At 20.0% G+C, this 16748-nt stretch overlaps 6 protein-coding genes across 6 annotated transcripts; 3 read left to right on the top strand and 3 right to left on the bottom strand. All coding sequences in view use genetic code 6, as the record gives it.

Moving 5' to 3' along the window:
* Positions 1-659: 659 nt before the first annotated feature.
* On the bottom strand, positions 660-2027 carry TTHERM_00863790 (hypothetical protein; the record flags this gene model as incomplete). The annotated part of the gene is made up of 1 exon (XM_001026719.2): positions 660-2027. One exon carries the CDS (start codon positions 2025-2027, stop codon positions 660-662), a length of 1368 nt encoding a protein of 455 aa, XP_001026719.2.
* A 406-nt stretch (positions 2028-2433) lies between these two features.
* TTHERM_00863800 (transmembrane protein, putative) lies at positions 2434-4668 on the bottom strand (the record flags this gene model as incomplete). Its single annotated transcript, XM_001026720.1, has 1 exon — positions 2434-4668. The coding sequence occupies one exon, from the start codon at positions 4666-4668 to the stop codon at positions 2434-2436; it is 2235 nt and encodes a 744-aa protein (XP_001026720.1).
* Positions 4669-6837: 2169 nt separating this feature from the next.
* TTHERM_00863810 (transmembrane protein, putative) lies at positions 6838-7188 on the top strand (the record flags this gene model as incomplete). The annotated part of the gene is made up of 1 exon (XM_001026721.1): positions 6838-7188. One exon carries the CDS (start codon positions 6838-6840, stop codon positions 7186-7188), a length of 351 nt encoding a protein of 116 aa, XP_001026721.1.
* Positions 7189-10479: 3291 nt separating this feature from the next.
* On the top strand, positions 10480-10830 carry TTHERM_00863830 (transmembrane protein, putative; the record flags this gene model as incomplete). The annotated part of the gene is made up of 1 exon (XM_001026722.3): positions 10480-10830. The coding sequence occupies one exon, from the start codon at positions 10480-10482 to the stop codon at positions 10828-10830; it is 351 nt and encodes a 116-aa protein (XP_001026722.1).
* A 1792-nt stretch (positions 10831-12622) lies between these two features.
* TTHERM_000863829 (transmembrane protein, putative) lies at positions 12623-13495 on the bottom strand (the record flags this gene model as incomplete). The annotated part of the gene is made up of 1 exon (XM_012800747.1): positions 12623-13495. One exon carries the CDS (start codon positions 13493-13495, stop codon positions 12623-12625), a length of 873 nt encoding a protein of 290 aa, XP_012656201.1.
* Positions 13496-15966: 2471 nt separating this feature from the next.
* Positions 15967-16404, top strand: TTHERM_00864850 (2'-deoxynucleoside 5'-phosphate N-hydrolase; the record flags this gene model as incomplete). Its single annotated transcript, XM_001026725.1, has 1 exon — positions 15967-16404. One exon carries the CDS (start codon positions 15967-15969, stop codon positions 16402-16404), a length of 438 nt encoding a protein of 145 aa, XP_001026725.1.
* Positions 16405-16748: the final 344 nt, after the last annotated feature.

Here is a 16748-nt window from a genome sequence, read left to right as displayed (position 1 = left end):
CCAACCCCAACCCCAACCCCAACCCCAACCCCAACCCCAACCCCAACCCCAACCCCAACCCCAACCCCAACCCCAACCCCAACCCCAACCCCAACCCCAACCCCAACCCCAACCCCAACCCCAACCCCAACCCCAACCCCAACCCCAACCCCAACCCCAACCCCAACCCCAACCCCAACCCCAACCCCAACCCCAACCCCAACCCCAACCCCAACCCCAACCCCAACCCCAACCCCAACCCCAACCCCAACCCCAACCCCTAGAATACTTCAGAATATAATAAGAAATTTACTTATGCTTCTATGAATTTAGCTAGTATGTAAAAATGATTTTTACACCATAATTAACTTATTAACACTATTATAATAAAATAAAATATTCTATAATAATTTTTGATTTATGTTATATGCTGAAATTTAACAAACAATACTCAAATGAAAATGTTTGAAATCAAAAATAATTAAGATTGATTGATTGAGTATTAAGAAACATTTAGATAATTTTATTTGTTTATAAATATAAAAATAGTGGCTTACGATAATAATTTTTTTGAAGATTAAAATATTTTGTTTGGATAATTATGATAAATAATGTATTTATTGCTCACCATCGAAATATATTTTACATGTTTTTTAAAATTAATTTTTCATAATTTAGTTTCATTTGTTTTTAAAATTATTAAGAGATAATAAAGATTAAGTGTTAACTTGCCAATTTTCATTTACATTCACTTTTTGAGCTATAATTTTAACTTTATGTTTTAAGAGAATCATTTCTTCATCCAGAAATTTAGTTTTTGTCACAAAGTCTGACATTTCTTTATAGTTTTAAAGGATCCTTAAAAAATCATCTTCAAGTCCTTTGATCGCAGGTTGAATATTTTACTTTAAATCTTCAGTTATATTATTTTATACCTTTGTAATTTGTTAAAGAGATTTTTCATATTAGTTTAAGCTATCAAATACTTCATCTTTATTCAAAGTTATATTTTGTTGTAATAGTTTAATTTTATCATTTAAGTCTGTAATTTTAGAATTAAAGTCATCGTATTTCTAAAAATTCTTTTCTATTTAAGAAGCATTTGCATTTATTAATTTCATAGCTCTTTCAATTTAGGTATTGAATGGCTAAATAGATTCTTTTAACTATTGCTCGATATCATTTGTAAATTTTAATAAATTTTCATCACTACTTTTTAGTTTTTTTTCAAGAAGTTCTATTTTTTTCATCTATTCTACAGTCCTATCACATTCTTGCTACTATTATAAGATTACACTTTAAACATAATTTTCTACATCGTTTTTTATATTACTACTAATGATCGAAAGTTACTAGCTTTCAGTTTGCTGATCTTTTAATCTAAACAATCTTTCATTTAAATCTATTTTTTCTTCGTTGCTTTCTACTCTGGCTTCTAATTTTGTTATTCTTTATTATAAATTTATTATAATTTGTTTCATTTATTCTCCTTCTACATTTCCATTAGCTATACTTTGCAGGCTTCCTCTAGGTATCTAAGAGTTATTTTAAGAAAGGCTAGTGTTGTTTATATTGACAGTACTTCCTAAATATTATTCTTAAGAGCCAGTAGTGTTATTAATTGATTATCTATTTGAAATCTATATAAAATTAGCAGTTTGCTCAAATTCATTTCCCAAAGTAAACTATCTCACTTAATTTTTTCTAAATTGAGATGATAGAATTTCATAATTTAATGACTATGGTTCGCTTTGAATTTATTTGTCTTCTTTACTATTAGAGTGACTATGGGAGGCATTTTAATTTATCTGGCTATTTAAAACAAACTTATTTTTTGAGTAATTAGTTTCTTCTTTTGGGTTAATTACATCTCTTTAAGAGCTTGAGCCTTTTTTTACCAATTAAGGAACAAATGAAGGAGAAGTAACAGAGGCATAAATTTGATCGCTTTGCTTTCTGACAGCAGGAATATATTATTTATACTGCTAATTTTTAAATTCTGTGAGTTTAGGGGAAGTACCTATTTACTATAATATTTGCGTATTCATTTTTATGGAATTTTAAAATAAAAAATTATATTCTATACAAATAAAAATATAAAAATAATAAACAAGTTAATAAATATCAAATTCATCAACAAATTAATACCCAAGTTATTAATTTAATCAATATATTTTAAAAGAAACAAACAAACAAACAAGCAAGCAAACTAACTAATAAAATATTTTGTAAAAAATAAAAAACCTTAATTTAATAATATTGTACACATTTATATAAATATCAATCGTTTTATAAATTCAAATTCTTAGATTAATTCAAATCTTAAAAAATTGTAAAGAAAATGTATTTAATAAGTAATTGTTTACATAAAATTAGAAAACAAAATTACCATCAATTAATAAGCAATTAATTTAATTACATTCAAAAAAAATACATTTTTAAATGAAATTCTTATCAATTAAAATCTCCAAGTAATTTTGATTATTGAATTTCTTCTAATTTACTCACCTAACTATTATTATTTTTCTCTCTATTTTATGTAATTATTGGACTTTAGTCAAAGAAATTTGTATTATTTTTTACTAAATTTATGCCAGTTGCTTCATAATCGGTTATAAAGCAAGAATCAATTACAGAATTTTCATCATTATGTTATTATTATTATTATTCAATTGTTGCAACATCTTAGGAACGCTATTAACTAAGTACATTATCAGGTGTGTTTTAATATAATTAGTTTAACCTGAAATGAGTTTACTTTTTAGATTAGTGATTTTATGTTTAATTTGAGTAAATCTAACAATTATTATAGCTATTATAATGTGGAACAGATATATCCATAGAAGAGTTTAAAGAAACAGGTGTTAATAATTTGGATACTAAATTATTATTTGAATTTATACTTTTAATCATATTAGGATCAATTGTGTTTATTAATTTTTCATCTATTTTAGATTTATTCTTTTTCTAATAAATCTTTAGGAAGCTTAGTTAAGCATCTTTTGCCTTTTCTTCTGAAGTTTTATCTGCCTAAAAATAATAATTATGGCTATTTCTTTATTTATTTTTAGATATAATATTAGTATTTTATGAGCTAGTAAATTCCTTTTAACCATCTATTTCAATATCATTGAGACCAATTTTGGGTTTAGGGATAAATTCAAAAAGCTTCATTTAATCTTCATCAAAAATCAAATACTTTAGTTTGTCAATTTCTATCATTTTATTTAAAATGTGCAAAATATCTAAGTTTTAATTTAGCTTCTTGATGCTATAATCAAGTAAAATCTTCTTACTCTTCAAAGCCTTTCTTTTAGAACAAAAGAAATGCTTCAAATAATCAAAAAATTTATATTAGATAGTTTATTAGGATGTATCAAAAATTTTCATTGCATTTTTAATTTTAGATTTTTTATTTGATTAACTGAATACTAGTTGATTGGCATTAATAGATTAATCTCTTTAGATATCAGGCACTTATTTTATGATTTCATTTGTTTCCTAAACTTATTAACTTTGCTTTTGTTATTTATCACTATTTTACTCTTCTGAAATTAATTATGGTTATTCATTTTTATTTTCATTTGTAATTTCATTTAATTAAAAAGAAAAAAGTTAATTAACTAAATTTTTATTATAATATAACCTTTAAAATGGACCTAACAAAATAGCACCAATCATAGTAATTATTTTTAGTAAACCACCAACTTAAGCAGTAACATCAAGTACTTTTTCATATCTTCTTTACATATAATCTTCTTTCTATTTTCTTAGCCTTAATAAAACTCTGCAAATAGTATTTGATTAGTCATGGTATATAACTTCACTTTATGTTACAAAAGAAAACCCTCTTATTTAATAAATATCCGGGTAAAAAATTCCTTAATCTGTATCAATATAACTGTTAGTGTAGTAGAGTTAAATTTCTTTCTAAAAGTAAGTAGAAATAGTAGAAAAAAGGTTAATTCCTTTATTTTGAAAAGGCTACTCAAAGGAAGTTGGAACTATGAGCTAATCTGAAAGGTATAAAGAAATTTTGGTATTTCCCATAACATTATTGATTTAATCTGGGCTCTTACATATTACGCTGCCTTAATCAGTAGAATTAGTACATTTTTAGATGTAAATATAAATTTAAGAAAATGATTACTCATCAAAATCACCTTCAATATAATTTTATTCGTCTTGATTTCTACTTTTTAGACAGAAGTAATCACTATACTTAAAAGATGAGAAGTAAGGTTTGAGATCTTCTATGCCTACATCATCTAGATTACATGCAGATATCTCTCTATCATATTACTTTAATGACTTATTAACTTGCCCTGTATTAGGGTCAGTAGTTTAAACTAATTATTAAATAACTGCCTTTACTGTAAAGTATGAAGGATCAACAAAAGATTTAGAAAACTAATCTTAAATTCCAACCATCATTATGATATTATTTTTATCAACTTAAACTCTTTAAGCTTGAATAATTTATCTTTAGCTCTAGATTACAATAGGGTTTTTCTTAATGTAAAGTTCTTTACCATATTCCCATAAGACAAGACCTATAATCCCAAAAGTTAAAATAGATATGAACCCCCCAAAAAAGCTCTTTTACTTCTCTGATTATTTATAGTTAAGATTCACTCCAATTGAATAAATATCTATTGAAGTAATAAAACCATTAATTAACTTACTCATTTATTTGAAATATAGTTTAATTCTGTTGTTAGTTATTTTAATTATTTTTTAATAAACTATTTAATTTAGTAAAAAAAATTAATAATAAATAAAGCATTAATAATGGTGTCGATAAATTATATTAGTTTTTTTAAATTTGTTTAGGTAATTTTAATAAATGATGGATAATATTTTTATTTAACTTGTGATAATTTAATGAAATAAACAAAATAAAAATCATTATTTCTTGATTTTTTTTTTTATTTATTTCTATTTTAAAAAAATTATTTGAATTGCTCATTCATTTTAACATAATAGCTATAAATAAGTAAACCTTAAAGTGTGTAAGCATAAAAATATATTATTTATTCGTATCAATAATATATTTTTTATTAATATTGTAACCAAGAATACAGTTGAAGCACAAAATATGCACTTAGATAGATATATAGCTCTAATATCTAAGATATTTTCATAATAATGCAGGGATTTTTATTTTTCAAGTTTTCAAAAGTCTAATTAGAAAACTCTAAATGAACAAAATAAGAAATTGTTAATTAATTTATCTATCAGTCTTACGAAGTTTATGATGCTATTTTTTGGAGACAATCATAACTTTTAAATTCGAGAAAAATAAATACTCATAATTAATTAAAAAATATCATTAAATAGATAATAATTAGTTAGCAAAACTCTCTTAGTATTAAAGTACATATTCATCAAATATAAAATAAAAATATAACATATTATATAAAAAAACAATAGAATAATTCTATTATATTATGTTAATTTAAAATTTATTTTTAGCAAAGAAAATATTTTATTTAACATAGAAATCAAAAATACTATTTAACCTTTAATCTAAAAATATTATGGAAAAAGTTGATTGAAATTTACAAGTATGTGAGTTTGGCTTAAAACTTCTTAATTTGATTAAAAACCAAGAAAAAAGTAGGACCTAAATATATTTGAGGTTTTTGGGCTTAACTTAATATATTTCAATTAATTAATTTTATCTTTTACAAATTTTGAGAAAAAAGTAAATTTGAAAAATATTCTGAAATACTTAAAAAATTGAAATATCATTATTTTTCTTGTAAAGTCAATAACTTAATGATATCTTCTTTAGAAATAAACTCTAAAAAATAAGTCATAAAAATGTAGCAATATATTTTTATAATGTATGAAAGAAATTCAATTTAAAACATGATATAAATGTAAAATGGACTTTCTTAATTAAAATCAATCTAAATAAAAAAAATAATTAAATATAGCCATAAAAATTGATTGCCATGTAATTCTGACATAGTTTTAATTTTTTGTTAATTTATTTTCTAGACCATTACTTTCAATAAGAAGAATTTAATTAATTAAACAAAATAGATTTTTATCAAATTAATCAATCCTAATAAGAAAATTTACATGTAAACTAAAATTTCTAAAGAACCATTCAATTTATTTTTTTCGAATTTAATTTTGAGAAACTTTAATTTTTGAGAGCCTCAAATGGAAAAAACTAATATCAAATCATATTTAAATGGGATTACTTTTTGCTAGTTTTTAAAAAATATTTAATTTTTTAAAAAACTAAAATTGAATGATCAAAATTGTTTATATTTTCTATTCAAAATACTTATCACCTACCCAAACGCCATAAAATAAGTATAAAATCTATTATATTTCATTACTAAATCTTTAATACTTGGTATATTTATAAGAATAATTTCGAATATTTTGATTGATTTTAATATTTGTTAATGAGCTTAACTTATTTTTGGAGTATTTTTATTCAAGCATTGATAAATTTTGAAATATTTTATTTGATCTTCCAATCTAATTTTAAGATTCGAGTAAGAAATTCAAATATTGATTAAATATGATTCAAATTCATAGTAAATTAATAGAAATACCTGATATAAAACTCTTTTACTCAAATTTTTATCATATTTTAATTAATTATAAAATTAAAGTGTAATTTAGATATTATAAAAGGTGTAAACCTATTTGTCGAATTAAAACTTTATCCATTAAATTTAATAAAAAAATATATATTAGATGCTACCAAAATTGTGCTTACTTTATTAAATTTTATTTTATTTTGACTTTAAATATTTGAGCAAAAAATAATACATACATTTATAAATATAAATCAATAAATACAAAATAATAAACAAATCTCAAAAAATAAAAATGAAAATTTTAACATCTATTTTCCTTATATTTGCTATTCTATCTTTAGTTTCAGCAGAATTAACTGACAAAGATTTTGCTAAAGTTTAATCTTGCTAAGCCTAATAAGGACCTTAAACTGAATGCTCAACAAAAGCTTGTAGTGATTAAGCAGAAGCATCACGTAAGTGCTATTAAGCTTAATGCCCTACCTAAAATAATCTGTCTGATTTTGTTAGTTGCCTTAAAAAATGTAATCCTTATCCCACTGATCCTGCTGATTAAAAAAAATATGATGATTTTATGAACTGTCTTAATAGCTCTGTAATTATTTTTGCAATTTCATTACTTACCTTAAATATTTTATTTTGATTGAGAAAATAATCAAAAGAAATTATATTAGCATACATTTTCTACTTGAAATCAATGAATTTATTAATTATAAATTAATTTTACTGTATGCTTTATTTAATATTTTTGTAAGTAAGTTTTCATTTATATAATTTTTAAAAATCTCTTTTAGAAATTTTAAAAGTAACTTTAAGTAAATTCATTAAAATAAACTATAATAATGCTTGATAACTCTTTTAATATATAATAATAATAATAATTTTGTAATCAATTTTTCATTTAAAATAGTTTATAATATGATAAAAATAAATAAAATTTAATCTTCTATGATTTAAATCAAATCTGAATTTTGTTTTTGCAGATTAAAAACTTGATTTTTCTTTTCGATGAAAATGAATAAGATAAGACTAAATAAGTACTAAAATATATTTAAATTTTATTTATAAAATTAATTGTTAATAAAAATATAATTTAATTTTTAAACTATTTTAAAATGTATTCAATTAATAAATATTTCAAATATTTTTTGCAATAAATTCTTATTTAAATTTATGAGATATATTAAATTTCTTCTGTAATTAAAATTTCAATTAGTATGAAAAAATAGATTAGAAACTTTACATTTTTAATAGTAAAATAAATTAGGGATTTTAAACAGTGAATCATTTAAAACTAGTATTTTCAAAATAATTAGCTTTAATTAAAATTAAAAAATGAAATAATTAAAATATTAAAATAGATTTATATATAAAAATTTACAATTTCTATCTATTCTCTTTAAAATAAGATAGAATTTCTATAATATTTAAGTTATTATTATCTATAAAATAATATAAATTCTTCAATTAAGTATCATAAATTCCATTTTTAATTTCTAGTAGTAGAATATTTTTGATTATATAAACAAATATAAGCTAAATTAAATTAATTAATATAAATATTTATTAAAAAAAATGCATCGACCGGGAATCGAACCCGGGTCAAAGCGATGGCAACGCTCTATTCTACCACTAAACCATCGATGCTTTCGTTGAAATTAATAAAATAATATAAAAAATAAAAAAAGTTCTATTAATTTTTTAGTTATGAAAAGATTTATAAACTATAATATAGCTTTAAGATATTTATTTTCAAAATAATTTTATATTATAGTTTGTTATCAACTTTCAATTAAATTTATATAAACTCAATTTTTTTAAAATAATAAAGTTTATTTTTGAATTAACTTAATTAAGAATTCTTTTTTTAAATAATTTTTATTTTAAATTAAAGTATTTTAAGTGATTAATCTAATTTAATGTTAAATAATACATTTTAAAAAATATCAATGGCGATTTTTGATTCTATTTTAAATATCTAAAACATTAATGAATAAATTTATGAAATAAAAAATTCTTGTTAAAAATAAATGTTATGAAATTGTTTGAGCTTTAATAGATATTGATTAATAAGATTATTCAAAAGCAAAAGCAAATATAAAAAATTGGAATATAACATTCTATATTTTATCAGAATATAAATAAATTTGCTATTCTTTATCAATTTCGTATTTTTGAAATCTTTCCAAATTTATTATTTCTTTTGTCTGTAATCCTAGTCAAATTAAAAGAATTCACTATATGAATTAGCAAATAGAATTTTATAGAGTCAATCTACTTGAATAGAAATCTTTATTTATATAAATAAGAAAATTAGTTTATTAAAAGCTAAACTTTTATCTATATTAATTTAATAACTTAAATATGAATTTTTTTAGCTTACTTAAAATATTAAAGTCGAAAGTTCAATAAAATATTTAAATTAAAATTTTCATTGGATAAAAAATCATTGTTTATTAAAATTTTATTCCTTAATCAAAATTTAAACATAAAAGATGATTGATTACTATAAATTAAATGGTTTATTTTTATAATATAATTTCTTCTTTTGAAGTAATATTTTTAAAGTTAAGGAGTTTGATTTATATTAACCATAATTAAATCGAATTTAGATATTTTCAATAATAAATTTTATTTTTTACTTTATATTTTTTAATTACGAGGTATTTAATTTACAATTTTTTATTAAAAACCATAAAAAATAAAAAGAACTACTTAAAATATCTAAAGATATAAATCATCTTTAAAGATTAAAAATATCTGATTAAAAATGTATTCCTTAATTCAAAAACCAAATAAGTATTCTAAAAAAATAAAATTATGATACCCAATTAAGGTTACTTAGCTTATTTTTTTTTGTATTAACTTTTTATAATAATAAATTGAAAAGTAAATTCGACCAATCTAAAATTTAAAAAAAAATATCTCTGAATTAAGTCTCCTATTTTAATTTACTATTTTTACTTTAGTCGATAGAAAATTAATTAAATTCGAAGAAAAATAATTATTCTAAATACCATTTTCAAAACTAATGAAATCTATAATAATCTAATTATTAGGTCTGAACAATAAAAATAAAATTTTTTTGATAAACAGATTGTGTCAAATATAATTAATTAAAATAATCTTTATAAATATTATTAAATTACCTGGTAAATAAAATATATTAATGGTTAAAATTTTAGTTTCAAAAGTATTTTGAGAAACTTTTGCATAAATATTTTTATTTAAGATATCTTTCTTTTTCAATATGACTGGAATCAGTACAAATTTAATTTGTTTATATTTTATTCGAATTTAATTAAGAAAATTATTAATACTCAAACTTTTAATATTTTTTCTTTATTTCACTTTAGCTGTAATCTAAGTAAAATAAAAAATACAAAATTTATAAGTGAAGAAATTATACTCCATATACGATTTCTTTCAAAAATAAAGACTTTGAAATTAATTTTACAAATAAAATAGTTTTCTTTCATGAAATTATTGCTTTTGAATTAAAAAAATATATTAAAAATATCAGTAAGTGCAAATTTATTTTTATAATCCTCTAAATATTAGTTTAATAATTTTTTAATTTTTAACTTTTATATTTCCTTTAATTTTAAATTTCAAAAAATCGATTGGATTAGTTCAAAATTTTTATTCTTAATTAGAGTAAATTAATTAAATAATCTTTTATAAAATTTTAAATGCTATGGTTCAAAATTAATTACTTAAATTGAAATAGACTAATTTGATTATGTAATTCGCATAAGTAAGTAAACATGAACTAATTATAGTAATTAATGAGAGTAAAGCTAATTATTTAATTCCATTTGATAAAAATATATTTAATTTTTTATAGGTATTACTTGATTTTAAATATCACCATAGTGATTTAAATAATTATAATCAAATAAAAGTAAAAACTTCAAAAACTAAAAATATTAAAATGAAAATAATTGTTCCATTGCTAATTAGTCTTGTTATTTTATCCTTAGCTGAAGCAAAATAAGATAGTGATACTATTACTATTATTAAAAATTGTTAAGATAAAATGGATCCTCCTAAAAGTGCTTGTACAAGCGATGCTGATTGTAAATAAGCTTAGCTAGAATTTAACACCTGTGCTTCACAGTAATGCACTTCTTTAGACTCTGTAAGTGACTAAGTTTCTTGTGCTAAAAAATGTTATCCTAGTAACAGTATCCTTAAAAAATAAACTGATTTCATGATTGATTGCTTGAGCAGTCCTATAATAATTATAGTTTCTTCCTTGATATCTTTCTTATTTTTATTTTGATAAAGATAATAATGCCTAAATATAATAATGATGATAATTTTTTTTCAATTTATAATTTATATGCTTGTATTATCTTTAAAGGAAGCCTTTTTTTTATTAGTTAAACTTCAAGCAATGATTTTTCTTTTTTTTATAATAAACTCAAAAAATTAAATAAATGCATCTTTAATTTTGGTAGTACTAATTAATTAAATTAACATATGAAATACTAATCAATTTACTATGTTTTTATTTAAATTTAAAATTTATTAATCATAGAGCTAACAAAAAAGCAAATTTGTTTAACAAAAAGTAAATTTTTATTTTTTTTTCTTGATTTAAAGTAAAAATTTGATTTAATTTTTCATGAATAGTGATTTAATTTTATATTTTTATTAATATATTTATATTAAATAAAATATTAAATTTCAAAATATAAAATCAGAAAAAATAATAATTGTATGACAAAAAAAAACAATCTTTATAACATTGAGTCCAAAAAATTAGTTATTTTCTATCAATTTATTAGGATGTAAAAAGAAATAAAGAATAAAAATATTTAATTTTACTTTAGGATATCCAAAAGAAGTTCGTAGAAATCAATAATTTTTCATCAATGAATGCTGTCTAATTAGAATCAATTGAATATTATTACTATTTGAAACTTATTCAGTCTAATTGAAAAATCATGAAATTAAAATATCACCAACTGTGTAGAGACATATTTAATTTAATGTTTATGATTTTTAGTTAATTTTATTCACTATATTTTAATTTTTTTATCAAATTTTGAAAATTTTTGATAGAATTTTATGCCCTTTCTAAATACTATTTAATTTTTAAAAAAAATCTAATGTTTTCTTAATTAGAATTTTCCATTTATTTTGATAGATATTACTTTTATATAACTGATATTTAAATGATTGAAAATTTTTTAAATATCTATCTATTATCAAAGAAAAAGAAGAATCAAAATCATAAAAATAAATGAATAAGACCTTAAAATTAAATCATTCTAAATAATAAAAGTTTAATACTATTAACTTTTGGATACCACAAATATTTTTAATTAAAACTTTTAATGAATATTGTTTGAAATAATAAATTTCTATTTAAAAACACTCTTATTCATTTTAAAGATATGTAATTTATTCAAATTAAATATTAAAATATTAATCAAAAGTATTAATTTTTAGTATTAGAAATTCAATTTTAGTAAAAAACTTAACTAATTATTCTGAAAAGTAGAGAGTAAGATTAGATTTTTAAAAAGGAAAAATTATTTTTTTAATTAAAATTAAGTTCACAAATAAACAAGAATATTTTCGATAATAATGATTTAAATAAATAAATATTAACTAAGTTTTTGATTAAAAATATCTATTAATATTGTTTGAAATAATTATTGAAATCATAAATTTCTATTTAAAATTACTCTTATTAATTTTAAAGAGATGTAATTTATTCAAATAAAATATTAATATATTAATCAAATGTATTAGAAATTCAATTTAAGTAAAAAAAATTAACTATTTACATTTAAAAGAAGAGTAAGATTAGATTTTCAATAACTAAAGAATGATTTTTTTAATTGAAAATTAAATTCACAAATAAACAATAATATTTTCGATAATAAAGATTAATTTAATTATTATTTATTAAAAATATCTTAAGAATTTAAATTCAAATTAAGTTTGATTTATAATAACAAAATTCTTTTGATTTATTTAAAAATAAAATGTTGAGTTTAATTATAAAAAAAACATTTTTAAAATTATTTTTATTTTGGTTTTGAAAATAATTTAATTTAAGATCATTTTTTTTATGAGTCTTTTCTCTTAACCAATTCAAAGATTGAATTTCCTAAAAATATTAATTGAGCTATTGTTAAAGCTCCAAACAGAAAAACTCCTATACCAGCTAGACTTACTTCATCAATATATTAGCTATATTCTTCTTTGTCTTAGAGAATATGTTAAGGATTCTCAAACTTTATTAGTTTATTTATTTTATCAAACAATACTTTTCCATAAACTGTAATTTTATCGCCTACCTTTATACCGTGTTCATTTATTTCAAATCCTACTTTAATAACACTACCTATTCCTAATGAAGCAAAGTTAATAGAATTCATAGAAGAATTTTCTTGAGTACTTATGAAGTTAATTACTTTTCCAAATTTAGAATTTCTAATATTTTCTACAAAGCACAAATTAGAATTTCTGTTTACTAAAATTCCAGTTGAGGGTTAAAGCTAAAATACGCTGACATAGTTTTTTTTGCTAGAGTTATACTATTTAGATTGCTACAATACTCTCTTTTCTAATAAAGTAGCAAGTAAATCATATTTTCTTAAATCCTAATAAACGAGTTTGATGCTTTAATTCTATTAAGATACGATAGGGGCATCGCAAGATATAACGCCCTTCACAAAAAATTTACCACAGTCGATATATTTTTACTGGTTTTTTTCATTTTTGTAAAGGTTATTTAATTTTTCAATAAGCTCATCTGGTTCATATTCTCTGATCTTATTAAAAGCATTTTTCACTCTTTACATTTCTTCTTAATGTATTTAATCTTCTTTAGAGCACACTTTCATCAAATGAAAGCTTGCATATGAAGTAAAACTTAATACTCCTATTTAAAAAAGTAGAGATAAATAATCTTTTTATTCAGATGACATTTCTTTCTTGATTTATCTTGAAATAATATATTTATTCTTTTTTATTAGCACTAATTAATTTAATTCAGTATTATTTATTATATTGTTTCTTAAATAAGTCTGATCAGCTTAACAAAAGTACAAAGCGAAAAACGACTTTTTGTTAATATTTCTGATTGATTTATTTTCTGCAACGAGATAAGGTGTAGCAGAGATTCATATATGTATTTAGAATCATCAAGAAAAATAATTAACCTCTATTTTAATTTTTGCATCAATAAATTTATTCTGAACAAAATTTAATTTACTTTATGAAATAGAATTGTATAATTATTTATCTATTAAATATTTATTTTACCAAAATAATATTCCACTTTAATAAGAAATAAAAAGAAATTCTAAATATACTAAAAAATGTTAATTTTAAATATATTCTCCTAACTAAATAATTGAGTATCTTTTTTTAAAATTAGTTTCTACAAATAAATATCAAATAAAATAAATAGAGTTCTGAAAATTATTACTTAAAAGAATAAATAATTCATATTATTAAATTATTTTTAAACTATTAAATAATAAATAATATCAATTAAATCTTTAATAATAAATAAATATCTCAAAAGTCACTAACCATTTTTTTTTAAAAAAAATATTCATTAAATGCTTTAAATTAAAAATAAATTTATAACTTAATTTAATCTCTGTTTTCTTTAATAACCTTTGAGTCTCATATTTTTTATTAAATAGCTAATTTTATTATTAATCTTTTTCAATTAAATATTATTTCTTTACTCTTTTTTAACATTTTATTTTATATGGCTATGGCAAAAAAATTGATATTAATTTTATTCAAATAAACACTAAATATTTATGAAATGATAAATTTAGAATTAGTAATTTTGATTGAATTTACAAAATTATTTAAGTTGATTAGATTCAATTTAACTAATCTTATTAACTTTCTCATTTTATAATCTTATTGATTTTTAACATACTAACACATTCATATTTCTAAATATCAAATATCCTTTCTACTTAGAATCTAAAAAGTACTTTTTCTAATTATTATTAAATTTTTAAAGGAATTTCATACAATTTTTTTAATTTTATATTGCAAATTATATGAATATATATATTTTCAAATTAAAAACTCAACAAATTATAATATTATGAAATAAAAATATTTATTTTAGTTAATAGTATTAAAATTAATTCTTATTCACTATCATTATATAAAATAACTTTATTTTATATAATAATACATCAATAATTCTAAATCCAATTTATCTTAACTTCTTGGAGTTTAAAAATGACTTTTTTATTTAATATTTAGTTATTATGGAATTTTATACAAGAAAATTCATAATCAAACAGTTTATAAAAGATTTAAAATATTTATTTATTTATTTAATTGTATTAAAATTAGTTACTCCTTTATCATAACATTTTATAAATTTATTCGTATTATAAAATAATATTATTTTACTCATTTTAAAATCACATTTATTCTAATTAATTTGAGCTTATAAATCATTTTTTTATTTTACGCTTATCGAAGGAGGATATTTATTTAAAAAATATTTAAATCTTATGCTAAATAGAACTTTTTGAGTTACAGATATTTACCATTTAATATTTAATGGAGCGTTGATCCCCCTCCAAGAAGAGTTAATATTTAATGGAATTAATACATAAAAATACGTCTTCAAATAGTTTTCATAAGATTTTAGCAAATTATATAGATTAAAAGAAGGTAAGAATTTTAACTTTAAAGACTATCACCTTTTTAATTAATACTACGTAAAAAAAAATTAAATTAGCAAAAATTAGTATTTTTAATTTCTAAATATAAATTCGAGGACTAGTTTCAAATTAGCAAAAGCTTAACCATAAATTTAAAGAAATTCTAAGAAATATTTGAGATATTAGCTCTAATTTATTTTTAATATTTCATAAATTAGAAAATACCTATAATATATTTCTAAATATTCAAATATTTATACTCTAAACTTAGTATTTTTAAATTTCATTTTATTATATCCTAACACTTTTTTATCATTAATTTTTGTTTTAGGGTATTTTTAAATAAATTTTCAATAAATAAATTATTTCAAAAAACACTAAAAAGATGTGAAAAATCTATATCATAGGATATCTTTCTATTTTTAATTCCCATGATTTTTTTATTGAACAATAATTAGTTCATTATAATTTTTTTTTTATTATCATAAAATATGTTTTGTTCTGTAACTATATTAAATTTCATCACGAGAATCAATAGTTTAAAGATATGAAATAGCGTTACCATCTCTTTAAACTAGCAGGAGCATTTTAATTTAAATAATAAAAATATTACTAAGCAGATACTAAATAAAGATTTCTTTATCTAAGCTTAACTTTTGTTTTGCTTTAAAAGAATGAGTGAATTGAATCTAGAAAGATATACTTGATAAATTAACAAAATAAATTAAAATATTCAATTAAAAAACACTATGTCTTAAAAAAAATTAACTATTTACTTTTGCGGCTCTATGAGAGGAGTAAATGCAAATCATTAAAACTATCAAACTATAGTTTAAGAGTTGAGTAAATATGGTGAAGTATTGACAACACACGTTGCTTATCCTGAAATGTCAAATAAGCTTGAGCATAAGATGAATGATAAATAGATATATGAAAGAGATTATAGTTGGTTTACTGAATCTCAAGTTATGGTTGCAGAAGTTACTGCACCCTCTCATGGTGTTGGTATGGAATTGGGTTGGGCTTCTTTGAGATAGAATTACAAGACCTTATGTCTCTCTTAAAAGGAAAAAGAATTTAAAACTTCTGGCCTTATTGCAGGGTGCCCCACTTTTGAATACAAAGAATACTAGAATTAGGAAGATATTGTTGCAATAATTGCTGAATTTATGAAATAATTATAATGAAATAATCTATATATTATTATTTAAAACTCTTCAAGTGTATTTTTTGTTAAAATATATTTTTAAGTAATTTTTTAGGATAATATTTAGTAATTTAATTTTATAATTCATAAGAAACAAAAGATGAATAAAAAACTATCACCAATTATATTTAAAATTGTAATCTAAATTAATAAATCTATTTATAAAAAAATAACTATTACCAGCTATTTAAGCATTTTTCACGATAATATTTAAAAATCTGATTGTATTTGTCATAAAATAAAAGATGAATTATATGTAAGCTTGTAGCATAAATTATTAAAAACTAATGCAATATTTTTTGATTTTATGAAATGATTTAAAGG

This window comes from Tetrahymena thermophila (genome assembly GCF_000189635.1).
Source record: "Tetrahymena thermophila SB210 genomic scaffold scf_8253984, whole genome shotgun sequence".
NCBI lineage: Eukaryota > Ciliophora > Oligohymenophorea > Hymenostomatida > Tetrahymenidae > Tetrahymena > Tetrahymena thermophila.
This window is presented reverse-complemented; position numbering and strand designations above follow the sequence as displayed.